The sequence below is a fragment of the Haliotis asinina genome, chromosome 2 (assembly GCF_037392515.1).
Source record: "Haliotis asinina isolate JCU_RB_2024 chromosome 2, JCU_Hal_asi_v2, whole genome shotgun sequence".
Lineage (NCBI taxonomy): Eukaryota > Metazoa > Mollusca > Gastropoda > Lepetellida > Haliotidae > Haliotis > Haliotis asinina.
This window is the reverse complement of record NC_090281.1, coordinates 99,453,486-99,481,143: the sequence shown is the minus strand read 5'-3', so window position 1 is coordinate 99,481,143 and position 27,658 is coordinate 99,453,486. Positions and strand designations below refer to the sequence as shown.

The 27,658-nt window shown below is 40.5% G+C and overlaps 2 protein-coding genes across 3 annotated transcripts in view; one reads left to right on the top strand and one right to left on the bottom strand.

The window, feature by feature from the left end:
• Positions 1–3,026: 3,026 nt before the first annotated feature.
• On the bottom strand, positions 3,027–7,122 carry LOC137274690 (zinc finger protein 616-like). 2 transcript variants are annotated; one of them, XM_067808029.1, is made up of 2 exons: positions 6,838–7,122; positions 3,027–5,673 (listed from the first exon to the last, which is right to left on the bottom strand). In XM_067808029.1, exon 2 carries the CDS (start codon positions 5,597–5,599, stop codon positions 4,841–4,843), a length of 759 nt encoding a protein of 252 aa, XP_067664130.1. In that variant the 5' UTR covers positions 5,600–5,673; positions 6,838–7,122; the 3' UTR covers positions 3,027–4,840. The 2 variants fall into 2 exon arrangements, with proteins under 2 accessions (XP_067664130.1, XP_067664131.1); XM_067808030.1 differs by having other exon boundaries at positions 7,047–7,121.
• A 19-nt stretch (positions 7,123–7,141) lies between these two features.
• Positions 7,142–27,658, top strand: part of LOC137274687 (chromosome-associated kinesin KIF4A-like) — a 37,883-nt gene continuing 17,366 nt past the window's right edge. The window contains exons 1-12 of the mRNA XM_067808028.1: positions 7,142–7,272; positions 7,891–8,157; positions 12,096–12,292; positions 12,873–12,962; positions 15,033–15,199; positions 19,329–19,423; positions 24,518–24,637; positions 24,954–25,129; positions 25,579–25,652; positions 25,978–26,035; positions 26,547–26,683; positions 27,188–27,293. Of these exons, the coding sequence (XP_067664129.1) occupies positions 7,926–8,157; positions 12,096–12,292; positions 12,873–12,962; positions 15,033–15,199; positions 19,329–19,423; positions 24,518–24,637; positions 24,954–25,129; positions 25,579–25,652; positions 25,978–26,035; positions 26,547–26,683; positions 27,188–27,293 (1,452 nt within the window). The 5' untranslated portion in view covers positions 7,142–7,272; positions 7,891–7,925. The remainder of the gene's footprint in view (positions 7,273–7,890; positions 8,158–12,095; positions 12,293–12,872; positions 12,963–15,032; positions 15,200–19,328; positions 19,424–24,517; positions 24,638–24,953; positions 25,130–25,578; positions 25,653–25,977; positions 26,036–26,546; positions 26,684–27,187; positions 27,294–27,658) is intronic.

The window sequence follows — 27,658 nt, the reverse complement described above, 5'->3', positions numbered from 1 at the left end:
GATGAGACCTGGATACATCACTTTCAACCAGAAACAAAACTAGTCAAAACAGTGGAAGCATCCTGATTCACCAGCTCCGAAGAAAGCCAAGTCTGTTCCTTCAGCTGGAAAGGTGATGGCATCAGTCTTTTGGGATTCCAGGGGTATTCTGGTCATTGATTATCTTGAAAAAGGTCAAACTATCAACGGCAGATACTATGCTGATCTACTGCACCAGTTGCGAGAAGCAATCAAAGCCAAACGACGAGGGATGATCGCTAAAGGTGTCCTCTTCCACCAAGACAATGCGCCTGTTCACAAATCGGTGGCGGCCATGTCAACAATCCGCGATTGTGGCTTTGAACTCATTGACTATCCTCCTTATTCACCTGATTTGGCTCCTTCTGACTTCCACCTGTTCCCCAAAATGAAAAAGGAACTCGCCGGTCGCCATTTTGCAAGTAATGATGACGTCATTTCCGCTGTGACTGATTTATTTAGGGTAGCTGAAGAAGATTTCTTCCTGACCGGGATTCGGGCCTTGCAGCATCGCTGGCAAAAGCGTGTGAACTTGGAAGGGGACTATGTAGAAAAATAAATTACAAACGTGGACTTTGTAACTTTTTTTCACAGTGAGGCTTAGAACTTTTCAGCCAACCCTCGTATACATATGAAGATTTATTAAGCAACACCTAATTTATAGACCTATATTTCTGTGAATTAAGAAAACAGCATTTCTAAATGATTTATTTACATTTCGCATCTTGCTGAAATGCCATGATAATTTTTGTGGAGATATTCAATGAATGTGCAACAATACATAATACCTGTGAAATATGGCCCAGTATTATTGAAATCAATTTTGACGTTGTAACATGTCTCAGTCTCTCCTTTCAAACTGGACTGATTGAGGACCATCACTGTCATGGCACACTGTCAGATCCTATAGGGTGACATCTTACTGAGAACCATTACTGTCATGGCACATTGTACATTGCCAGATCCTACAGAGTGGCATCTTACAGAGAACCATTACTGTCATGGCACATTGTCAGATCCTACAGGGTGGCATCTTACTGAGAACCATTACTGTCATGGCACATTGTACACTGTCAGATCCTATAGGGTGGCATCTTACTGAGAACCATTACTGTCATGGCACATTGTACATTGTCAGATCCTACAGGGTGGCATCTTACTGAGAACCATTACTGTCATGGCGCATTGTCAGATCCTACAGGGTGGCATCTTACTGAGAACCATTACTGCCATGGCACATTGTACATTGTCAGAGCCTACTGGGTGGCATCTTACTGAGAACCATTACTGTCATGGCACATTGTACATTGTCAGAGCCTACAGGGTGGCATCTTACTGAGAACCATCACTATCATGGCACATTGTACATTGTCAGAGTCTACAGGGTGGCATCTTACTGAGAACCATTACTATCATGGCACATTGTACATTGTCAGAGTCTACAGGGTGGCATCTTACTGAGAACCATCACTATCATGGCACATTGTACATTGTCAGATCCTACAGGGTGGCATCTTACTGAGAACCATTACTGTCATGGCACATTGTACATTGTCAGAGCCTACAGGGTGGCATCTTCTGACATGAGAAATGAAGGAACGTTCCTCAAATAGGATATGAAGATGGGTGCAATCCTCCCATGATTTCAAGACACATGAACAAACACAGCCCTACCAATCATGTTCAAGATCTTTCACGACCTGCAAGACAACAAGAGAGGACAGAGCATTGTTGAGACCTGTCAGGCGCAGTTCATAAGACTTAAGCACATCCAGAAAGCAGAAATGGCTACCAATGATGAACATTTTCTGCATGACTGTCAGGAATCCGCTGAAAGCTAAGATACAAAGCCAGAAGTCCCAAAATATAAAACTACCACCAGCTCACAGATCTGCAAGACTTGTGTTATATAAGCAACATGTTTGCTGGGACATTGCATTTGGCAGAAAGTTTGATTTCCGATGAGAATCGTTTCTTGTTGTATATGATGGATGGTCGTACACGTTTGGAGACAGCAGCACAGCTGTGGTTCCCCACAATATCCAGGAAATGGTTCACTTTGGCAGAGTCGATCATGGAATGGCAGGGATGAATGAGTATGAGTGAATAAGGGGAAAATAGGCTAGGCCTGAGCAGAGTCATGTTAATTGAAACAATATAACATATATCACAAACAACACCAGTGCCATTAAATACATGGGATTCCCGGAAAATTCTCATCCCTGATAGTAATGCATAACCTTGGCTTGCAAGATGGACCTCATTACCATTCAGTTTTACCTTTTTATGCCTCTCTGTTAGCAAGTCTACCTTGAAAAGGCTGTTGTCCCCTATTTTGATAACCAAGTCACAAGATTCATCTTTGGATGGCAATGCTAAGACTGATAGAACACATGCTGTCACCCAGTTTTTGCAACAGAAGCATCCCACGCCCAGCTGTGAGTCCAGAGCTCAGTCCCATATGTCCACACTCTCACTGAATTGACTATTGCTTTGCATATGGAATTCAGGGATTCAATTCAGAGAACAAGATGTGTGCATGGTACTGACAGTTAGGTCTGTGCAGAAAAAGTGAAATTTGTAATGCTTTTAGATACAATAATGTCATTTTCTGAATCTGTACAATCTGCAAATAAACAACATCGTGCCATTGTAACCATGGTGATGTTTCACATCAAAACCTTTCTTTTCACTGCAAAATTTTATACAGTATGGAACTCTTTGACACTTGTTATGCACCAGGTCTCTAAAGTTGCTAAGTCTGAGACAATATGGGTGTTGCTTCATTTAGACCCATATGTATATCTATATATAACAATGAAACGCCAGCTTTCTTGACATGAGAGATGGCAACACATTATGTTTGACATCAAGTTGTAAAACATGATAAGTGTGATGAGTTACTGCTAGTTATTGCTATAGATGTTATTTGTATAAAACTGAAAACAGAAGAACATGTCAGAAACGTTTTTGTTTTACACTGAATATAATATCAGAATACCCTTGAATTCAAGAAAGTAAAGATTTATTACAACAGTACATCCCTATTTGTCCATGTGGTATAAAATCTTTGATAATTCCCAGCTGGCTGATAACTGCCACTCACATATCTGTTCAGTACATACTTCCTTCCAAGAGGCAAGAATGCATTTCCTCCTCCAACTGTTACAAACCTGCACATGTACGTTGTCTGGCATATCAAAAACCAGAAAACACAGCAGACAGCTGACAGCAGACAGCAGACAGCAGACAGCAGACAGCTGACAGCAGACAGCAGACAGCAGACAGCATTGACTAACGTGTATACTTACTCACACTGATGTTGGACAGTGCTCAGGAAACTAGATGCAAGGGCCAGAGAAACAGGAAAGTTGGGCTAACTGATATAAAAACTGACCAAGTGACCAGATGTACTGGGCATGTGATGAGTCGTCACATAGGAAAGTAAGGTATGACACTGAATGAAGTCATGTGCACACCTATATACACCACTAGAACATTGAATATCCGTTATATCAAACATGTCGGTCAAAATTTGTCAGCATTATTGTCATCAGGTATGGATTCCACTTTCACATTCCCTGACAAAATATGTTCACATTCATTCTAAAGTTTGCTTTTTGATGACAATGGCATAGAGAGATATTGGTCTGTTGAAGCACTTGAACTGCTGGAAGAGTAACAAGGAATTACCACCATATGCATCTCATCAGCAGAAAAAATCCTGTTGGAACTGGGACAGGGTGCAGTTCACAGGGTTTCTTTGAAGAGGAATGTTCTTCTGGTTTTAGAGGTGATTTATATTTAGATATGTTTCTTTCATTTCACCCTAAGTCATTTCATTTTGTAGGTGCTGTTTCACCCCTCATTAAGAGTTGTTTCACCCAACTAATTGAGTATACATGGAGAATTGTATTAATGCTTAAATACGTTAATCCTAATTAGGCAATGTTTTCAAAACAATCATGTAAATGCTACTATGTTAGTTGTCAACTTAACAAAAAAGAATCAGGTGAGATAGCCACCAAGACTATGCATTTTAATAGATTATTTGATTTGTCTTCTGATTGTCAGTTATGATTATTTCATTGCCCCTTTTCTTCTTCATGGGAGTGAATTATGGAGTTTCTGTAATAATTCCTGGGTAGAAAATATTCCTTTACAATTTGTAAAGAAACTCTCTCATTAAGAAAAAGCACCTACTCGTTCATTGTTTATGGGGAACTGGGGAGATATCTGCTGGAAATTGAAATCACAAATGTTACTGTTTTGCTGAAAACTCATTTCAGGAAAGGCTTCTAGCTTTTGTCTCCTAGTTATTATCCTACGACTACACAAGCTGCAAGACATCTGGCTGTAAGTGGACTTCCTGTATTAAGAATACTTGTGACTAGGATCAGTTACATGTGGGCAACACTGGCATGTCCAAATAACAACAGTCTTAAAATACTTCTTGAAAACAGACTGAAAGAAGTCAATCCACAGACACTTCTAAAAATTCTGAATTGAAACATGAAACCTTCTTGAATTAATTACATTATGATAATTGGAAGGTGCTACTTAATTTCAGGATCTGAAACCATTATCTACCAATTGAAACAGGACAATGGATCAAAACTCTCTCCACAAGTTCATACCTGTCCAAGGCACCTACTTGCTCTCGTCACTGAAGAACGTCACCCAATGGAACACAGCCAAAATGAACTGATGTAGTTATTCAAACAATCTAAACATACCATTTCGACACCATACATAGATGAATAAAATATTTAAACGAGTCTATAACTGATAAAAATATGTTTTGGTTGGGGTTCAACAACCTCTAAATGGGGTGATACAACCTGGTTGAAATGAGTTGGGGTGAAACTGTGCTGGGTTGACCTGGACTGTTACTATATTCTTTTTCCTCAGTATGGGAGAGTTCATGTTTCCGTTTCTCAGCAGGACTACTACATAATGTGTTACAGAAACTACAAGACTGTTCCAGTTCATGTTCCATGATATGGATTTGATATTTGTGCCTTTGTGAGAACTCCCGGCTACAGTATTTACACAGCAGTTGAAACACAGCACCTTCACCATTATATGGCTGACTTGTACAATCCAGACTTGAATCTTCTCTTTCTGATTCAGTAAATGTTGCTGGGATGTATATTTTGATCTCATCTGATCCCTCTACATTTTGAGGTTCTGTTTGTTTGGGCATATCTGGAAATGTTTGTTTAAAAAATTGTCTTGTGTTTCTTCTTTCTGGTTTTACTTGTCCTCTTTTACATGGCGTGTAATGGGTGGGGTGATATTTTTTAATGTGTCGATTTAAATAGATCTTTGAGGTCAAGGACTTTCCACACAGCTCACATTGAAAGGCTGCTGGTCCATGAGTTGCTGCATGTTGATCACGGTTGCCATGGTGAGAGAATCTCTTCCCACATACATCACATGAGTAGGGTTTGATCCCTAAGTGTATCCTCATGTGACATCTGAAAATATCATTGCGATGAAACACTTTGTGGCATATTTCACACTCATGTTTTTGATTGGGGTAACGACAGTTGGAGGATGAGGCACGTCCATTAGCCATTACTGTTGCAGTTCGTGCTTTCAGCAAACTGGGTCTCACACATTTACTGGGATCAAACCCATACTATCACTGATCTGAAAAATGAGAAAAAAAACCAACATAAGAATTATTCATTATTACTATTTTAGTGAAATTCGAAATGGAACATATTTGTATTGGAAATTATGATGTAAACAGAAATGAGAGCCGCAACATTTAAAGTTATACTATGTAGAGAACCACACTGGACTATCACCAGTCATCATCAAACACACTTGATCAGGTTCATCTGCAGCATCCATAGGTTGGATGGTCCACAGGTTTCTGCTAGTAATCCAGGATAGATTACCGGTAACAATTAATCATGGAAGGGAATAGAAATATAATAATAAGAACTTCACTATCCCTGCAAAGAGTGAGTGAGTGAGTGAGTGAGTGAGTTTACTTTATATGCCGCACTCAGTAATATTCCAGCTATATGGTGGCGGTCTGTAAATAATCCAGTCTGGACCAGACAATCCAGTGATCAACAACATGAGCATTGATCTGCGGATTTGGGAACCGATGACATGTGTCGATAAGTCTGACCACCCGGTCCTGTTAGTCGCCTCCTACAACAAGCATGGTCACCTTTTATGGCAAGTATGGGCTATGATGCTGTAAGAAATGATTTATTTGATTTCAGATATGGATATAAGTTAACATAGATGATGCTGTGTATGGTACCCTTGAATTACCCCGATCTATAAATCATGTTACTATCAAATCAGTACAGAACTTTACAACCACTTCAAGAAAACTTAATCTGTTTTTTGGTTTCAACTGACTCTTTAAGAACTAAAAGTAATTTTTCTGTATGGATGTTTATATTCATGTATATTGTATGCTTAATTTAATGTATGACATGTACTTTTGTAATCATGCTATGAAATGCAAGTTGCATAAATGAGATATTCAGTGTTCATTTTTCTGTAAACTAAAGCGTTCAGAAGAAAAACAAGGAAAAACATTCTTTTTTTCGACGAAGACCTTCACACGTATCCCCCCTTAATTTTCATTATAAACAAATTATATCACCTGAATCTATTCATCCGATAACAAGGCAAGAGATCATCCCGTTCGCCATAAATAACATTTATTAATTCATATATGCTAGAATTATTAACAAAACAACAATTACTAGACGACTCACAAAAATAACGGAAATCCCCCCAATTAAGAACAATATACAGTGTTCAACCACAAGACATCGTACTAACTGCAAATACTGTCAAAACATCAGCACTGGGGAGTCCACGAAATCCTAGGCGCCTTTCCTCTTCATGGAATATTTAAGCCCCCATTGTTCGTTTGTCTGAAGTCACGGAAAAAAGTTATGTTCGTAATAGTGTATACCAAAAGCCATCCGTTGTTCAAATGGATCTTTCATAGCTCTCATCATTCAATCGTACATGGAAACATACTTTACCAGCAACTAGAGTAACGAATTTAACAAAAGAACTTTCACGCAAGCACCCTGGCCATAACCAAGGGACTTCACTCTCATTTATTTACATATATGATAGGTGGCGCTGGTGAAAAGTCGACCAATCGCAAATAACATGACGATCGCCAAGCTCGCCCATTGGCGGTCATTTCAAATCGTAAAGTCGTCGGGTTTCACAATTTACATGTGTTGTTGTTGACATTGCTAGGTAAGAATATTGATATTGTTTTGTTAATTATATGATCTAACAGTACCTATTTTACGTGTAACCGATCGAGGATAACCCATTTGTGAAATATGTCCCACTGTAGACCCCCAATAGGTCTAGTTCAGCAAGCTAAACGCCGTATGCCTTGGCAGGAACACGACGTTTAGCTTGCTGAACTACAATAGGTCATGCCAGCTGATGTATGAACTCACCACAGCCTTGATCTACTCAGAGTAACTCACTCACCTGTTTACATGCACAGTGGCAGGACTCAAGGAGTAATGAATTTGTTTAATGGTGATCTCGCTGGACGCACTTTCGGATATTATAGTGTTTGTGGGTGTTTTGATAAACAAGAAGAAATCACTTTTACCATCTGTGATGGTGATGTGACTGACCCGCACCTGTTTAACGCATCATGTGTTCTTGGGCTAGAAAATTAGTAGAATGCAATTTACCGGTCGCAGCACCCTTGACAATCCTTAGGGTTAGGGTCAGGTACCCTTACCGATATTTTCGAAAGTGCTAATTAATTTGAGAAAGTGCGCCCGGTAAAGTATAATTCTCCCGTTTGAAATCAGTAACCACAACGTGTAAATTTTCTGCATTGCTTCACAGGGAACATCTACTACAGTACTAGAGGTTGTTCCAAGATGCCGGCTGACAAGGTGATTCCGGTGAGAGTGGCAGTTAGGTGTCGGCCCCTAATCCCGAAGGAAGTAGGTGAAGGATGCCAGCTGTGTGTGAACTTCACCGTGAATGAACCCCAAATTGTGATTGGCCGTGATCGTGCTTTCACCTATGACTTTGTCTTCAAACCCTCCGATTACCAGTGTGAAGTTTATGAGAACTCAGTGAAACCATTGCTTGACAGTTTGTTTAAAGGTATTCAGTCACTTCATAAAGTGTTTATATGAAAGAATAGAGTTTTAGTCTCCTAGCTATGTTTGTTCTTAAAGGGGCACTGATGCGGAGCAATTTCCGTGGACTGGTGTAAACTTTTGTTATTGTTTTTCTCCCGTGAGTACCCGGATGATATCCCAGAATTCGTGACTGGTTCGTGACCTCTGCTGCGCAGTCCGTAAGCGCAGTTGATAGTTTAATTATAGACAGATCAACTGAGGTGAAGTCATTTTTACTTCATTCCAAATGTATTATGAAAACAAATGAAACACTTTGAAGGTTAATCATCTGCCCGTGGTAGAAATGGTAAAAAAAACTATTAGGACGGAAAACGTCTCTATATTTTGTCTCATAACCCTAGTTAGTTTATTGTCATACTAGTATGATTCTGAAAATTAATAAAAGAACACACGATCTGCTTATACTCATAGTAAATTTCTAACATAACAGCAACATTTATACATTGTATAGAATGCCAATGTGGATCCTATTTCACACACATACGCGATCTAGTGTGTTTTTTCTGTCATACAGATTCTGCTGAATGCTACAACAAATAAATTAAAACAAAATGCAAAAAAAATGAATGTAAAACAGACTAATGTTATAGCAACGATGTCAGGCTACTACCTTGTTCAGGAATGTATCCATCAATATCCACGTAAAAGAAATCGTATTCCATTCATCTGCAGCTGGTGAGTAATCCTGCTCTGTGTCGCGTGTCTTACAACTGTCTCATTTGCGAAAAAGTAACACATCGTTTCACGTCTTTCGTTGGTGAAAACCAGATAAACCTCTCATTGGTCTCCCAAGATAGCACACCTGGCAACTAACTGTATGATGTCCACTATTCTAAGTAATTTAGTTAACCAATAATGAGCAATCAATCAATCAACGCAAGGGTGGTTAATTCTTTGAAGGGAGGATGTTGTTTTTGCACTTACACTTTACGACAGGGTGTAGTCATCTACACACACTGCCTTTTGACAAATCTGCCAGAAGATAAAAGTAATTAATCAATCAGTGTGTTATCGGTTAATCCTTTGATCGATGTTTGTTTTTGTAACTCAGCTGATAAACCCTCTTGCATCACTTACATGCACATATTACATAACATACAATATATTTGCCATTACAGACCTTAATTTATAATGTTGAGTATTTACTCCAGACAGGAGAAATGCCAAATGGGAACCTTTGTTGAGTAACCAAAGTGGTGTTACTACTAATTATACCTGTTATGAATTCATTAATTGACCATCCAGAGAATGATGACAAATAACACGTGTAGGTTTACACCATCAAACGCGAGTTACAGCAAGGAAGATGTAATCTCTGTGTCGCATGGAGCCTGAAAACACTATTGGGCCGAAACTGTTTTGAGGATACCAACGGAATTTCGTTACATAAGGAATACACCCGGGCATTTGCTGTGTACTTGGGTAAATAGGTGAAATAAGGGTTTTTTACGTAAGAAAATTTTCAGATTTCTCTACCAAAGGCAAAGTCATCGTTTTTTGTTTACGAATTCAAATAAATCAACTGTGTGTTTTTATTATCATAAATAATAAACCATTGTAGCTACCATAGCTACCAAAATTTTCGTAAGATAGTTGCTATCACAGCTGAACCAACACTCAGAATTACCTAAATATAAAGCCTTGCAATCTTCCGTACTGAAAGAAATGGCTACGTGCCTGTAGACATCATATTTTCATGTAACATGATTAAATATCAGGTTAAAAACACTGAAATAGGATCAAATTGGATCAGTAACTATACCATCCAAGCATCCGAAAAGAACTACACTGCTGGGATATTTGGTTACGATCAGACAAGGAATACCATGGATATTTTTAAAGAAATGGCATATGATGGGCATCCGGCCTCCCGACTGTTTAGGTGAAGAAATTCTGCTAATATGGACAGGAGCCCAGTTCCTTTGTCCGTCACGGTCGAAGGAGCGGGCGCTGACCAATTTGCGGTTTGATTTCGTAATTAGACCGTTGGCGAGAAACATTATTCGCTCCGCATCAGTGCCCCTTTAAGACTGATTGAGTGAGTTTGGTTTTACGCCGCACACAGCAATATTCCAGCTATATGGTGGCAGTCTGTAAATAATCCAGTTAGGGCCCAATTTCTCGAAACAAACTTAAGTTTTAACTCAAATCTCAAACTGAGTTTGACAATATGAAACAGCTGAAATTTTAACTCAATTGCATTTTTTAGACTAAAAAAGTTCAAACAACTAAAGAAATCTGTCCCCCAAATTCAGATTGTCTACTATGTTTGAGCTGGATACCAATTTCCTTTCATTCTGGAAAATGGGTGTTCTTGCATTTTCTCAGATTTGAGCAAAAACTTGAACTTAAGTCAAAACTCAGACTTAAGTTTGTTTCGAGAAATCGGGGCCTGGACCAGACAATCCAGTGACCAACAACATGAGCATCGATCTGCACAATTGGGAACCGATGACATGTGTCAACCAAGTCAGCGAGCCTGACCACCTGATCCCGTTAGTCGCCTCTTACGACAAGTGTGGTCACCTTTTATGGCAAGAATGGGTTGCTGAAGGCCTATTCTACCCCAGGACTTTCACAGGTTTCTTAAGACTGAATATGAAAGACATAGCTGGTCTGCCCCAGTGACTTGTAGTGATGTAGTGTCATGCTCCTATGGCACAAGTAAATGCTCTGTCATTCCCCACTGATTTCTTGTAGCCTAGTCTATCATACAGACCCATGCAAGTATAGAAAATGTGGCAAGTCTGAATTCCACTAGCTTCAGGGTCTGTCCCAATCTGCTGGATTCATAGCCATGGCTTGTAATTATCAGTTGATCTTTAGCTGTCACTGGTGTTTAGTAACAATTCATGGGGAGGCTCCCCCAACAGCTTCCCTGTGGCTCCACACTCCTGCCCTGTCCTCTCACCATGGAACAACATGTATTGGTTTAATCCACGATTTCTGATCTTCTTTCCTGGAAAACTGACGCCCTGAGCGAGTCCCTTGATTCAGAATGTCTTCGGATCCCAGTTGTTTTGTGACTTCAGTTGCACAGGACTGGTACAAATAGATGGCAGTCTTTTCAAAGGATTTTACAAGCCGGCACAAAGTATTGTCTGAATGAGTTACTTCATGAGAACATTTTCTACAAACTGTGTGTGAGGAACATTCCCTGTTAACCTTTTCAATCAGAAGACATGGCTCTGTCTTACTACTTCTAATAAACAGTTTTCTTTTGTTCATGTGACTTCATTCAAACTCAAAGTGCAGACAGAATATTTCGATTTGGGACAGCAGTTTTGATATCTTTGTCCATTTCATTATGTTACATTTTTTTACTCTGAACTTTTTTTCAGTAAAATATGTCCATTTCAGAGACTAGTTGTTAGTCTACTTGTAGCCAGACTTGAATATTTATTTGGCTCTAGGATTTGCTTGGCTATTGCTGACATGCCATGAGACAATTTACGTTTGTAGTTACATAACTCTCTGAGATAAACATTCCAATTTTCAGAGTCTATTTGATAAGTGTATCTTTTGACAGTGTATTTTGGTGAAATTTGATAGCAAGAATGAGGAGCCTCAATAAGATATCTTGATTAATTTATCTTGATGTGATTCTGGCAGAGTATGTCAAATTTTCATATACCACATGACTCAACAATTGATCAGGGAAGACATAAACAAAATCCAAGAATCACAAGACTTAATACCATTATAACACTGAGGTAACTTTTAAAGCAAGTGTGAAACTCATTACATGTTTATGACTTGGCTCTAAGTTCACAACTAAATACATGTAGATGAAACCTGCAAACCTGCATCCATCACTCACATGCACAAACACACTCACATGAACGGCCATGACACCAGACTGCAAGGCTCTAGTATTATCAATTTTCATCTCTGTTCCAGGTTACAATGCAACAGTGTTGGCGTATGGTCAGACGGGCAGTGGTAAGACCTTTACAATGGGAGGATGTTATGAGGCGTCTCTGACACAGGATGAAGAACAGATGGGGGTGATACCAAGAGTACTGCGAGAACTCTTCCAGGGGATCGATGAGAGGAAAGATGAAACTGACTTCAGTATTTCAGTGTCTTACCTAGAGGTAGGTTACCTCTTGCTATTGTGGCAGTTTTGTATGTCAATTAGACATAGATGTAGTTTTGGCATCCATGGTCCTTATAAATTTGCCTAATGGCCACCTAAAGTTCCTAAATGAAATTGTGTATTCATGGCTTTTGGCCATTCCAGAAAATGTTTGAAGACAACATTTATGCATAATAACACATTAAAATAACGTTTCAACATGTTTTGAAGAAAGATTTTAGTCTCATTGTTTTAATAAATAAATAGTATTGACTTGTGCAATTTTTTGCTGAAAATATAGCTAATCTTTCAAATCTAATCATATATAATGTGTGGTCATTTATTACCAAACATTACTAGTCAGGGCCCCGTTTCACAAAACTCTCGTAGCGTAAGATCTCGTAAGTTTTCTCGTAGCCATTGTACCTCCTATACTGTAACATAGGAGCTACGGATGATACAAGAAAAGTTACGAGATCTTAGGCTTACGAGAGTTTTGTGAAACGGGGTCCTGAACAGCAGTTTACTGAACTCTCACTTTGTAGCAGTAGCCATAGTCAGGAACTACTGTTGATTTACACATTATCCAAATCTTTCAGATTCACAAGGAGGACCTGCACGATCTTCTCTGCCATCCCTCCAAGAGAGAGTGCCTCGTCATTAGGGAAGAAGCTAACGGTGGAATTGCTGCAAGTTCATCTTACATCCTCTTGTTACTTTCATATATTAACCATTGTTTAACACCGACAATGTCATAAATAGTTAATAGTTGATGAACAAGGTCAGATTACACAATTTAGATACGTGACTTCAGTGAGATAGTTCTGAACACCTCACTTGCTGAGCATGAACAGGACTTCAGTAAGATGGTTCTGAACACCTCATCTGTAGTCCAGGGTCAGGACATCAATAAGATGGTAGTGTGACGTCATGTGTAGACCATGGTCAGGAATTCAGTAAGATGGTTCTGGACACCCCATCTTTAGACCAGGGTCACTTCATGTGTAGACCATGGCCAGGTCTTCAATATGATGGTAGCGTGATCTCATGGGTAGACCAGGGTCAGATCTTCAGTAAGACGGTTCTGAACACCCCATCTGTAGACCAGGGCCCACTTGCACAAAGCAATCTTAGCGCTACGACTGTCTTAAGCCTATGTTGAAGAATGGGAGTTACAATCATTGTAGCGCTAAGATCACTTTGTGCAAGTCAGCCCAGGGTCAGATCTTCAGTAAGATGGTTCTGAACACCTCATCTGTAGACCAGGGTCAGATCTTCAGTAAGATGGTTCTGAACACCTCATTTGTAGACCAGGGTCAGATCTTCAGTAAGATGGTTCTGAACACCTCATTTGTAGACCAGGGTCAGATCTTCAGTAAGATGGTTCTGAACACCTCATTTGTAGACAAGGGTCAGGGCTTCAGTAAGATGGTTCTGAACACCCCATCTGTAGACCAGGATCAGATCTTCAATAAGATGGTTCTGAACACCTCATCTGTAGACAAGGGTCAGGGCTTCAGTAAGATGGTTCTGAACACCTCATCTGTAGACCAGGGCTAGACTTGCACAGAGCAATCTTAGTTACAATTAATCTTAGGCCCCTACAATCAACTTTACAATCACCATACAATTACCCTATTCCACTTGCACAAAGATAGTCTTAAGGTAACCTGGATTTAAGATCTCAATCTTAACTAAGACTGAACTCTTCAACGTTGGAGATAGAAATTTCTTAAACTCAAACTCTTAGACACAAATCTTTGAAGGAGATGAGAGAACGTGGAAGAAGGAACTGATAACATGGAAGAGGGAAATGATATAATAATCACTCGTACCTCTCGGCTTATTCTCTAATTTTTCTACATTCTAATTTGATCTATGAACTAAGGATGTGATACTGCAACCACAGAAATATCATGTTTTATGAAAATATTGAAAATTCAAACAAATGCATTAACAAATTTGGGTCTTGAGTTATTGACCTAGTAATCATAGAAATTAACATTACAAATAAATAAATTTCCTTATGATATAACACCTAAATGTACCATGATTTGTCAGTGGCGTCAATGGAACATAGTTTGTCATCTAGTCAGTGTTATTTGGAGTAAAATCCCAACTATATCCCACAAGCATTTGATTTGTAAAGATATGAAAGGGTGACATGACTGTGGGAGTGTTGTGGAAAATGCGTGGCAGGGGAATATGAATGTGATATTATTCTGTGTGTGTTGTCTGTTGTTTAATGCTTATCCACAGTATGTTAATTACTTTACTCTATTTTGTCGATAATTATTTTTTCTTTTTGTTAAAAACACTTTTTACGCAAATTTCACATACCTCAGCAAGTGTATTTTTCCTGTTTGAAGAATACAGTGGGCCCAGGTCTTCAGTAAGATAGTAGTGTGACCTTATGTGTAGACCAGGGTCAGATCTTCAATAAGATGGTAGTGTGACCTCATGTGTAGACCATATCCTCATGTCGATGTCCTCATTACGATGGTAGTGTGACCTCATGTGTAGATCATAGTCAGGTCTTCAATAAGATGGTAGTGTGACCTCATGTGTAGACAATGGTCTGATCTTCAATAAGATGGTAGTGTGACCTTGTGTGTAGACCATGGCCAGGTTTTCAATACGATGGTAGTGTGACCTCGTGTAGACCATGGTCAGATCTTCAATAAGATGGTAGTGTGACCTCATTTGTAGAAATAGAAATAAAATCATGTTTGTATAAAGAAATATATTTTTGTTTACAGATAGCTGGTTTAAGAGAAGTAAAAGTGAAGTCCTTTGAAGAAACTATGAAATGTCTGTCACAAGGGTCATCTTCACGCACCACTGGGTCCACTGCCATGAACAACACCTCCAGCAGATCTCATGCCATCTTCACCATATCTGTGGACAGAGTCAGTAAAGATGACCCGTAAGTAGTTATGGAGTATAATACCTTGTAATCTTAATTTTACCCGTGAAGGTTTGTGTTAGAATACTGACCTTCAGTAATGCATGCTTGTTGTGTGTTAGTGAGTCCACTAATGGGATCGGGTGGTCAAGCTCGGTGACCTGGTTGACGTATATCAATGGTTCCCAGTTGTGCAGATCGATGCTCATACTGTTGATCACTGTATTGTCTGGTCCAGACTTGAATACTAGCATTTATAGTCTGGTTCATAATTATTGAGAATTTTTCTTCTTACTTTGAGCTATCCTAACACCTCAACTGATTCACTGATACTTAAAACTAAGTAATGGTATAAGGGAGGTAACTCATCTTGGCCTACTGAGTATAGTACAATTAGAGTTACCTCCCCTGAATTTGTAGCAGACGTCATTTTCCTCAGCACTGTCAACAATGTCTGCTGAAGATAAAAGAAGGTTGATTTTTGAGTTGTGTAATCAAGGAATAGATGATGTAAATACATTGGCAGAGAGAACAGGAACTCCTCTTTCTACTGTGTATAGGATTAGGAAGAATTTTAAAGAGGGAAAGGATTTTGGGCACCAGAAAGGAGGAGGGAGACCCAGAAAATTGGACTTCTCAGATCGCGTCCGGCTGGGAATTTTAGCGTCTAAAAAGCAAAGGGCAAGCATCTCCAACATCAGGTTTAAAATGATAGAAAGGGGATCAACAGTTGTATCAAAATCTACAGTTAGAAGAAATTTGATTGATCTTGGATGGGAGAAAAAGACTGGAATTCCTTCTCCTCTCATGAAACAAGAACATAAAGACAGGCGTGTTGAGTGGTGTTTGGCACATGAAAACTTTGACTGGGAAAATGTGATTTTTACTGATGAAAGCTCAATATGGGTATATCCCAATAATGTGGAAATATGGACAAAGTCTGCGTCAGCACCGTTGTATCGACGACCTAAATACAGCCCAAAGTTTCATGTATGGGGAGGGATATCCTTATTAGGAATGACCCCGCTGTGTGTGTTTGAGGGAAATCTGACAAGTCAACGCTACACTAACATAGTAGATAATTTTCTGCTTCCAAGTGCACATGTGTTTTATGGAAATGACTGGATTTTGCAGCAAGATAATGATCCTAAACACACCGCAAAACATGCCAAGCAGTGGTTTCAGGAGAAAAATGTGACTGCATTACCATTTCCTGCATATAGTCCTGACTTAAATCCCATTGAGAACATTTGGGGGATGATGAAGGAATGTGTGAATCAAAAGGGGTTGACAAAAATTGAAGACATGAAGAGAGAAGTGGTCCGATACTGGGACAGCATAACTCACGAGACACTAACCTCTCTGATAGGAAGTATGCCTACCCGTCTTAGACTGTGCCGTGAAGCTCAAGGAGACTTGATAAAATATTTAATTGTTACCTACACAACATGAAAAGGTCAGTTCACTTTTACAATACATTCAATTTTATCTGATTTGTTCTCGTTTAATGATATGAAATGCTTTAGCTATTCTCAATAATTTTGAACCATACTGTACAATCTGCCTCCATGTAGCTGGAATATTGCTGAGTGCAGCATAAAACTAAACTCAAACAATAGAGTTTGAAGTTAAGCTTAAACGTTGAATTGTATTAAATAATTTTTAGTATGTAATCTGTTGTGAAAGGTTTAAAATGTAGGAAATGATTCAGAACCAGAGAATAAAATATCACTACGACAGTCAACAATATTTGTCAGGTCTTAGTTGACCTTGTTTCAAAAGAATCATGGGGAGACAGTCTTTTATAAATAGAATCTTGATGGCCCAGAAACTCCTGTTGCCTGATTGAGATACTGCTGTCCTTCGTCGGACAGTTGATGAAATACCTCAGGTTTCTGCAAATGCCCGGAAAAATAGCATTGCCGTTATTATAGCTAATATGGATAGAAACAAAAACAAAAACCAAAAAGACATATTGGTTTTAAAGTATTTTCTGCTAACAACACGACAGCAGTCACTGACACTTTTAACAAGTGTACAAATGACACAGCACATAACAGATGGGGTCACTGTTGGGAGTGATGACATTTGACCTTCACCTTTGCCTATACTACCAGCTGCCATTTTATTTAATTGGTATGAAAACGAATGCTGTGCTCGAAAGGCAGCGTTTGTCTTAAATGTAAACAAAGAAAAAATTCCAATTTTACACCATGTAGCAATTTCGGAAATTTTCCAACATCCAGCCGTCTAATCATTGCTTACGATGGCTCAATAGGCTTAGTATATTCAGGGGAAATGTATCATAGCAAGAAATAGCAAATTAAAAATACATACAGTGAAATAATTTGGTAATTCATAAGAAACTGTCAAACTTTTAGTGCAGCGTGACGCCATGACTGATGCAAAATCATGCAGAATGACAACGGTACTTATCGGTATTTCTGGCTTCTACTGTCATTTACAATGTAAACGATAAAAACATATAACAATACACAGATAGTCAGAATATTTCTGATTACTTACATCTCACATTTATGTACGAAAGATTCCTGAATCAAGGAAAACGTTCTCGCAAAATCCTGTGTACCCTTGTCAGCGAAGCCGCCATTTTGAAAGAAATCAGTCATCAGTAGTGATGTCCGGCGTCGACATTGTTGCACATATTAGGCAATTTCTTTGAGGTGAAGGTCGGTTGAACAAGAGTAAACACAATGCCCATACCATTCTGATTGCACTTTTAGTATTGTGATGTATATTTTGCGTATCATTCAGATATTTTTTCATGAAACTGATTTCAGTATCTACCTATAACCATGTTCAACACCATATCATTTACTGTTTTTCAACACACACAAAAGTTTTGGACAACTTTTAGCAGTGTCTATTTCTCAAACCCCAGAGGTAGCCGCAGTTATATTTATACCAACGGATAGGAAATTAAATATTCTACATTTCTGTGCAATTTTATTGCCATACGCTGATCCAGGACCACGCAAGTGCAAAACTTGCAAACCTTATGAAAATGTACGTCTGAAAAAAAACTCGGCATCCAGGGGGTTAAGGTTGGCACTGGCAAGAAAGTGCATAATGGCACAGGTACATGTGAAGAATGTGAGTCAAACTTAATGCCACCATTGAACCTGAGTTCAAACAAGCCATAGGTGATTGAACATCAAGAGCAGAGCTCCTTATGACGTCACGTTATAATGGCCCATCGTTATGCAATGATGTAAACATGTAGGCATTTTAATGATAATTCTATCCAGTTTAGTTAAAATCTTGTTTAGGGACCTTACAACAGTAGATTGCTTAGCCACATCACCTCATGTATATTTGTTGCACCAAAACATTTACTGCAACCTTTGATATATAGGCAGCAAGCCCCAGTCAAGGATACTAAATACTTCTAAACAATTTATCAGTTTTTCAAATTTGGGTACAAAATGGAACTGAACAGGAAATGTAAATACAGTGGAAACCGCTAAGTAAAAACCACTTAACTAAACATATCGGATAAGTAAACAATACCGCTTAAGTAAACGTTTTTACATGGTCCCTGGAAGTAAATTACTGACTAAACAAGACCTGATAACTAAATTAGCGATCACCACATAATCCGACATGAGGGACATGTGTCAGTCACCAGGTAAATAAACATCCCACGTACAGCTTGCTCTGGCGTAAGCAGTTTACAATACACTGACAACTGGAGGCCAGCCCTGATGAGTTGTTCATTGTTATATGTAGCTTAGGAGTATCAGTGAGTAGACCAGTGCAATAAAACATGTTATATTACTTACAAGTCTTGTCCGTTACTCTCTCATTTGCAGATACTGAAAAGTTTGGATAAGTGAAAAACCTGATAAGTAAACAATTTTGACGAGTCCCTTGAAAGTTTACTTATCAGGTTTCCACTGTATAGTTAATAAACTGTTATCAAGCTTTTGCGAGCTGCAGAATCAGGTGACGGCAGAAATGAGCCCCCTGAGAGTCTTTCGTTAGTGGCTCTCCTGATCTGTCAAGTACACAATTTCACAGAAAGTTCCACTTTTAAGATGTGCCAGATAATTCCTTTTCACTCTGTACGTTTGCATGTTTTCGAAAGTCATCTTGGTGTAACACCTGGCATTGTGATTGTATGTTTCAGAGAGGATTGTTTCAAGGCTAAATTCCACCTAGTGGACTTAGCAGGATCTGAGCGGATCAAGAGAACGCATGCTGAAGGAGAGCGACTTAGAGAAGGTACTGTCACTTGTCACTGAAAGCTGCATTCCGTGTATTCTATATTTTCTTAAATTGATTTTGCACAATAGGACTTTTTTTCCCCTGAGTCGTGGGTAAGTCTTTTTATGCATAGCATGGCAATTTTTCCTTATCCTGACTCATGCTTATTGCTGATCTCCTCTTCCCTGGCGAAGGTAGAATACCTGAAATCCCTTGAAGTTCCCTTCTAAAAGAAGCGGAAGTAAAATACACTCGCCCACGTGTAGCCTCCCCTTTTCCCGTGCAAACGGTCAGCTGACTGACCATGCTTGTCACTCTTTCCTTATCGCCCGACGTGGGCGGCTGGTCGTACCTGGGCTAATGATAGTGCTATAAGTTCTCCTTTTATTTTGGTCTTTTAAGCAAAATTCTGCTTTGTATATGCATTATATTTTATCAAATTTGTGATTATTGTGTCTTTATTTAGCATGTATTTCTTCAACTGAGACTTAGTCTCAGTTGATGAAATCGTGTCTACAGTGTAGATTACGACCCTCACTTAATTTGTCTGGCGTGTAAACCCACATGTTCTTATAATACTCGTAAAGTTTGTACAGATTTGTCTAATTCAGAATTTACTCTCTATACGCTGTTTACAGACGTGCTAGGGGCAGGCAACCTCAGCTTGCATTAGTCATGTCTAAAACAAGTGATTTTAATTCAGGTAACTGTTTAGCTACGACTGCTGTGATTGATTCCAGTGATATGTCTGGCGTTTCTCTGGGGCAGTGTCTGGGGTCCGGCGTGTCGTCCCCTAAACCACAGAAGAGATCTTTGTCAGAAGCAGGGCCATCACAGTCGAAGAAGTCTAAATCATCGAAGACGAAGTCATCTTCTTCCAAGTCATTGTAGAATCTTCATTCTTAGATGAAGAAATTGTCCCTCTACATTAACGACTTATCTTCGATTAGCCGCTGTTGGTCCTACGCAATGAGGTAGATATCAACCAACGTAGCCATAGGCCGGCATCATCTATATCAACCCTGACGACATCATCAGCGCCTCTCAAATCTGATGAACATCGCCAGATAATGCAATGTCAGTCACAGCAGACAACTTTACAGTTCCGGCGTCGCTACATGCAAAGCAGCAGTTCCACGCAGGCAGCTTCATGCAACTCAAATTATGAGTTTGACAGAGTGACGTTTTGAAGAAGAGAGAAGACTGCACCCATCGTCTTCATCGATTGCAGCTCGGCATTAGCAGTCACCTAGATCTGCACTTACGCCGGACAATGAAGAGGAGCTGTATGCACGCACTCGTGAGAGAAGATGGTCACCAGCGTACCCTTCTTCACATCGCAGTTGAGAGAGAGATCCACCCACTCCGAGTGAGTGAACTTGCAGGAGTGAGGATTCGCACTCGCGTGATTGCACTCGCAGGAGTGAGGATTCGCACTTGCATGAGTGCACTCATGAGACTGCTTGTCAACGCAGAAGGTCTGCTTCAGTCTCATCAGCTCATTGAAGGCATTGTCAACAGTCATCATGCCCCTTAGTCATGGACTGTCATAGGAGAGATTGTCAACACGTAACAAATACTTCACACGCATGGAGGGATGAAAATAGACATTACCGAGCGTCGTCATCTGAGGAAGCCCTCTTCTCGGACTTTGAAGTCACATCGTGGATCACGAATGGACTAGACATAGCCTCACCATCCAATGACTCCAATGAAGCTAATACTTACATGATAAAGGATGATGACATTGATTCACTAACATTCCCTCCGATAACCCCAATATCTACGATTCCTGAGATGTTATGTACAGTGTTTAAGTCAGCAACCAAGTTTCAACTACAACAGGTGCCGTCATTCAACGTTCACCGCATCCCTCTTCATTATATGGAGCCCTTCGTCAGAGCACCGGACGTCGATGAACCTTATGAGATCATCAGTCCAGCCTGCAATAAATCTTACAAGGTAGAGGACAAGAGACTTGCACAGCTTGACACCACTACGAGGTGTACCTTCTTTGGATTGGCTCGATCGAGAGCCATCAACAAGACTCTCATTGCAAAGTTCAGCAATCCGGATAATGAGGAGGAAAGAATGATCCTGTCAGCGCTGGTAACTCAGAAGAAGGATCAGCAATTTATGACCGATCACTTAGATTCTACTACTGTGGGACTGAATCTACTTCGTCGACAAGGTCTCCTGTCTACAGTGTCATGGAGTGAGAACTTTACCAAGCCTCTATATCAAGTTCTGTGGTCAGCGCCTACTTTCTTTGATGGGAAGATCGAAGAAGCAGCAAGGATGGTTGCTCAAGACTCCAGAGAAGTCATGATGATCAAGTCTATCACTCTGACATCAGTGCTTAAGCAGACAAATCAACATTACACCCACAAGTCCAAATTCTCCAGGGTACAAAGAGCAAGAGGTAAGACGTTCAACACTCGTGAAGAGAGGTCATCTTATTTTTGTCACTCCCGGAGGAGTGCCCCCAGATGTCCAGCAGTGCGTCTAGGGTTGGAAGAAGCAGTAAATATTGAAGATCAGGCTTGGAACGACTGGAGTCTTCCACCCCTAGCCGTTCCCATACAACCATCTCAAGTAGGTAGACATCTTCAACTTTATTATGAAAATTGGAAAATCCTCAAAGAAATGAAAATTCTGCGAGTTGGCTACAAGATCCTGCTGGGAACTACTCCGCCACTCACAACTCCTATTGTCTATGCAGCACATCAACTAGACAAGTTGACCAATGCCATAGCAACGCTGTTGAAGAAAGGAGCAGTAGAGGTTATACAGCCACAGAGTCTGATGCCCAGCTTCTGCTCCCCAATCTTCCTGGTACCCAAGAAGAATTCGAGAGAGAAATTTCGACTCATATACAACATGAAGGAATTCAACAGGAAGTGCGTTCAGAAACCAGAGCTTTTCAAGATGGTACATCTTCCTCAACTAAGACTCCTTATCTGTCCAGAAGATTATGCATACCTGCACATCCTCAAACATCGAGAGTCCAGGAAATATCTGCATTTCCTTTTCAACGGTCAGCACAAGCAGTGGAGGGTCCTAACGTTTGGAATAACTTTGCCCCTGTGGCTATTTACTCCGGTAACTACGCCCATCGTCAACTATCTACACCTAGTGCCTTTTATTTGGACGACGGCATACAAGCACATCAAGAGAAAAGTCAACTCAGACTACAGTTAGACTTCACCATCAGGCTACTAACACAACTGGGGTGGTTAGTAAACCACATAAAGTTGGAACTGGAAGTTCAACAAGATCTCAAGTTCCTCAGGATTCATTTCTTCACAACATTGAATCAGATTGTCATCCCAGAGGACCGGTGGGTCAAGATTCAAGACACGATAAAGCAAACTCTGCTCTCTCCGTTGACACTTCGACAATGGCAGTGTCTACTGGGTTTCATCACGTCAGCACAAGATATGACCAGAAGAGGAAGACTACAGTTGCATCTGTTACAACGGTTCTTGAATCTTCATCTTAACAACAGAGGTCAGCTTCCGCTCCCAGACAGCCTGAAGCCTTTTTCACTTTGGTGATCGTGCAGGGACTTATATGGTAGAGCCTGCAGTCAGCAACCATCTCTACATAGGCGTATCTCTGCAAGGATGGGAAACTCATTTAACTGCACGAGCTGTGATGCAAATCACCAGTAGACAACTCATCTTGGTCTACGATGAGATTTTATTGTGAAAAATCAACTGCCAGGTCAATGGGATAGACAATTATCTTCAATCAAGGGACCTTATGATACTCAAGATTTATCATTATGTCCAGTCAGAGTATATCGCACATGTCTAGAAGGCAACATTTCAAGCGCCTGTTTATCCCTATATCTACTGAGACACCCACGGAAGTATCCTGCAACACTATCTCAGTGTGGATCATAGCTGTTATATTGAGAGCCTATGAAGCAGCAGGATTGGAACCTCCACGAGCCTACAACCCACACAAATTCAGGGCCTTGGCCTCTACACTAGCGCTACATGGAAATTGCTTGCTATCAACTATAATGGAGGGCTGCTTTTGGAAGTCAAAGATGGTCTTTGCCAACCATTATCTATGAGACATCGCCACAGGGGATGTCTCTGGCATTCATCAGTTTGGGCTTCTTGTTGTTGCTCAGCAACTAACAGTTCCCCGAAGGCGCTGAGTTCACTCACCCATTTTATCATGTGACTTGTGGAAGCCAGACGCTCTGCAGAGTATAATGGTGGACAGTCCATGCGCATGTCTTAAACAGACTAGCATGAGTGATTATGACCCTGTACTCGCAATGAAGATACTTGTACATGAAGAAGGGTCGCAACTAGTCTTGATTACAATATCTTGACATTTAGTTGCATCAGAAACTAGCAGGACGCTAGTTACTTTCGATGTCACCACCACATTCCAGTCAATGAAGCCTTCTACTGAAGACAGGGATCAACTTGATGTGATCCCCCAGAATCTACAATGAATATTAGAAGGGCAGCACCGAATCATCACCGTTTACAAGTTCCCGTTGGGGGGAAAAGTATTGGACATAATTTTGACAGCCAGCAGAATCCAGCGTGGCCTGACCCACTGCCATTTCCATCGGATTCTGTAAGCAATAAGCATGAGTCAGGATAAGAAAAATGTGTAATTTTCTGAATAATATTATACTTATCCTGACTCATGACGAAAGCCCTCCCAGCTGCCCATAACAGGCACACTGAATTTCTATAATTCTCATTTTGGGTGATTTACAAGGAGAGAGTATAAAGCATGGTCGTTCGGCTGACCGTTTGAGCGGTCTTACTTAAAACCTTGGAAGCGGTCTTACTCCAAAGCAAAGACCGCAAATGCGGTTATTCTGGGAAAATAAGAGATGACCAAATGTATAGTGAGAGGCACACTTTAGGCTTATATGCATGAGTCAGGATAAGTATAAAATATCAATTTTATTCAGAAAATTACATTTTCTATTTCATTCCTATTTACATGCACCCTTCTTGTCTGATGTGAAGAGTTCGCAGATCATAGTGTTCCCTGGCAAATATTTATTTCATAAAATTTTTGGCCATATAGTCACTTTAAGGACAGATTTATATTGTGAAATGTGTGTCACAGGTATCAACATAAACCGCGGCCTGCTGGCCCTGGGGAATGTGATCAGTGCCCTGGGAGATGACAGTCAAAAGAGGAACCACATACCTTACCGAGACGCCAAACTCACACGTCTGCTGCAAGGTTTGTAACGGCTGGAAGCTGGTGTTTGGGGCAAAACTCAAAAACTTTGGTTTTCCTATCCCAGACTTGATTGTGTAGTGGAGGTCTGAGGTAATTCTTGCCTCTCAGTAGCGTCTGCTTGACATTGCTGCAGCTGAATGGATTGACTCAGGGCATTGCTAATGATATTTATCACTGATTCATCTGGTCCAGATTTGATTATTGCACTGGATGTTTAACAACAACACAATATGTAAAAAACATGTCAACTGAACAACTGAAAACGACTAAAGTGTTCATGTGAAGAAGCTGATATAATGTACCACATGTTCACCAGACTCGCTGGGCGGCAACAGCCACACCCTGATGATTGCCTGTATCAGCCCTGCTGACTCCAACATGGAAGAGACCATCAACACACTGAGGTATGCAGACCGTGCCCGGAAGATCAAGAACAAACCCATCATCAACCGCGACCCCCAGCAGCAAGAGATCATGCGGCTCAAGTCACTGGTGAGAACATGTCTAGTACCTCCACACTGTGAAATTAGTATCATGCCCTCCATCAGACAAGTGGCCATGTATCCAGGTCCTAGTGATAACACTATCACCTACACCACCATGTCTAGTGATGACAAGATGACCAACATCACCAGGTCCCAGTGATGACAGTATAACCTACACCACCAGGTCCCAGTGATGACATAACGTACATCAGCAGGTCCCAGTGATGACAGTATAACCTACACCACCAGATCCCAGTGATGACAGTCATGACATCTTCAGGTCCTGGTGATGATATTACGACTGACATCTTCAGGTACCTGTTATGACAATGTGACCTACACCACAAGGTCCTAGAGATGACATCATGACTGACAGCTCCAGGTCCCACTGAGGATGTAATGACAACTATCACCTAGTCCTGGTGATGACATTATGGCTTGTACGTGTATTTCCAGGTCCAGCAACTGCAGGTCCAGATGATCCAGGGTGGTTCAGGGGACGTGACTGTAACTGTCAAACAAGAGTCAAGGTAAGACCAGCAGTATGTCTTTCTGATTGCCTTCTCCAACAGCAGTGTGTTGCATTGTTGTGGTACAGTTATTTCCTTGAATTCGAGACGTTTGGCAAGAGACCAGCCATATGCCTTTCTGATTGCCTTTTCAAATAATTAATCTAGGTGTGTTTTCAAGGTCATAAAACGGGTCAAGAAAATTTGCAATATTTCATGTAAAACTCAGTTTTATGTTGTCTTTTGTGAAAGAAAACTGAAAATCTGAACACTGAAGTAATTGTTGACTGTGATGCTGTCATGAACTGCTTGGTATGTGACAGATACTTATGTTTTTGTTGTCTAGCCCAGTCAACAGCAGCACAGAATACAAGACCATGCTGGAAAAAATGAAACTGTTGGAGGTGAGATTTTTGTTTTAGTCCTTATAATACTATTATAATAACAATAATATGCACTTGACCGAAGTATCTCTTTGACAGTGTCAGCATTTTGATAATACGTTTTTTCGGGGTAGATGTAGGCATATCTGAAACTGGAGGAATTCATTTCTTTTATCCAGTGCTGAGCATTATTCCTTCCTTCAGTGTTAGTCACTGGTTTGCTTGGCCAATACTACCCGCAGATAAGTGCTGAACTCCCTGATCCATATTTTAACTAGCATAATGTAACCCCAAACCAGAATTTTTTTGTTAATTCACGTAATGTATCTTCAAACCGGAAGTTTACATGCTTCCAAGGCATCGGTACATGACTGGATGTGAGAGTGAGCACCACCTATTTCCGGCGGATGTATCTGCAGTCGAGTGAAAGCACATGGCGTGCAAACATGTATCAAGGTGTTGGCAGACCGAATAAAACCAATTAACACGTACAGAACTACACACTTCACTCACTCGACCATGTCTGACACAGGAAGAGAACTCGAAGCTGACAAAGGAGCTCCAGTCATCTTTGGATCAGAACACCATCAACCTGGAACGGTCCATCAAGCTGGAGCTGAGCCGGGACAAACTGAGGTCGAAACTCCGGGAGTTCAAGACACACACAGGGTAAGCAACAGCAGTAACTGGTGGTGATGATGACATGAACAGTTTCAACCCGCAAATATGTGACTATAAGTTATGGATTACTGTATTCATTATCAGTGAAAGTGGTGGAACTTGCATCATTTGGGGCTCGTTGACAGTTACTAGAAAAGTGCTACTTTGATTACTTTGTTTTCAGCAGAAACTGACTCTCTCTGTTTTTGAAAAACAACCTCATGGGACATAATGTCACCTGTTTTAAGGAATTCAGTACTTGCCAATGTGGTCAGTCACCAGCTTGACATCTTCTCCCCATATCACTCACATTTGTCAGAACTGACATGGAGAAATCAACTCAAAATCAACTCAGTCGCTCAGAGTTTTCTTGGGTTTCAGCACAACAGCATAGTGTCCCTCTCTCTCTCTCTCTGTACAGAAGGGTAAATGATGGAGTACACTAGCTCATGTCTATTTCTATTTTCTGAGATAATTCTGATGTTTTGGAATGTTTCTCTACTCATTACACAGAGTGGACTTTGAGCTGCTGAGTCAGAGCATCGATGCCGACAGCAACCCCCAGATGAAGGAGGAGTTGGAGAAGCTACGGAGACTGGCAGACAATGTCAGGACAGATGTGAGTAGCAGCTGTGCGTCTCTTGGACTGATTATTTGGAGCCCCCTCGGCCACAGCGACTTCCTCAAAAAAATGGACAACTGGTAGCCTAGACTGCATACTTTATGTACCCCTCTGATAAGTGTAAATTGGGATGGCTCCGACAGCCGAAAGCTATGATTACACAATGCCATTTAGAAAGTTGTCAAGTGTAACATATGCCATATGTCTGACTTTGTGCGCTGGCAGTTAGGTGCCTGACTCTAAGGGTGCGGGTTCGAATCCCAAATGTGACTCAACTGAAAAAAAAAGCGCAACCCCAGATATGCCATATTATGTTTTTTAGTTCTGTTTACATGTACAGGCAGACAATGTCAGGAGAGTCG

Excerpts from the sequence above, each read along its gene's own strand:
- LOC137274690 (XM_067808029.1), bottom strand. The coding sequence starts at position 5,599 with ATGGCTAATGGACGTGCCTCATCCTCCAACTGTCGTTACCCCAATCAA.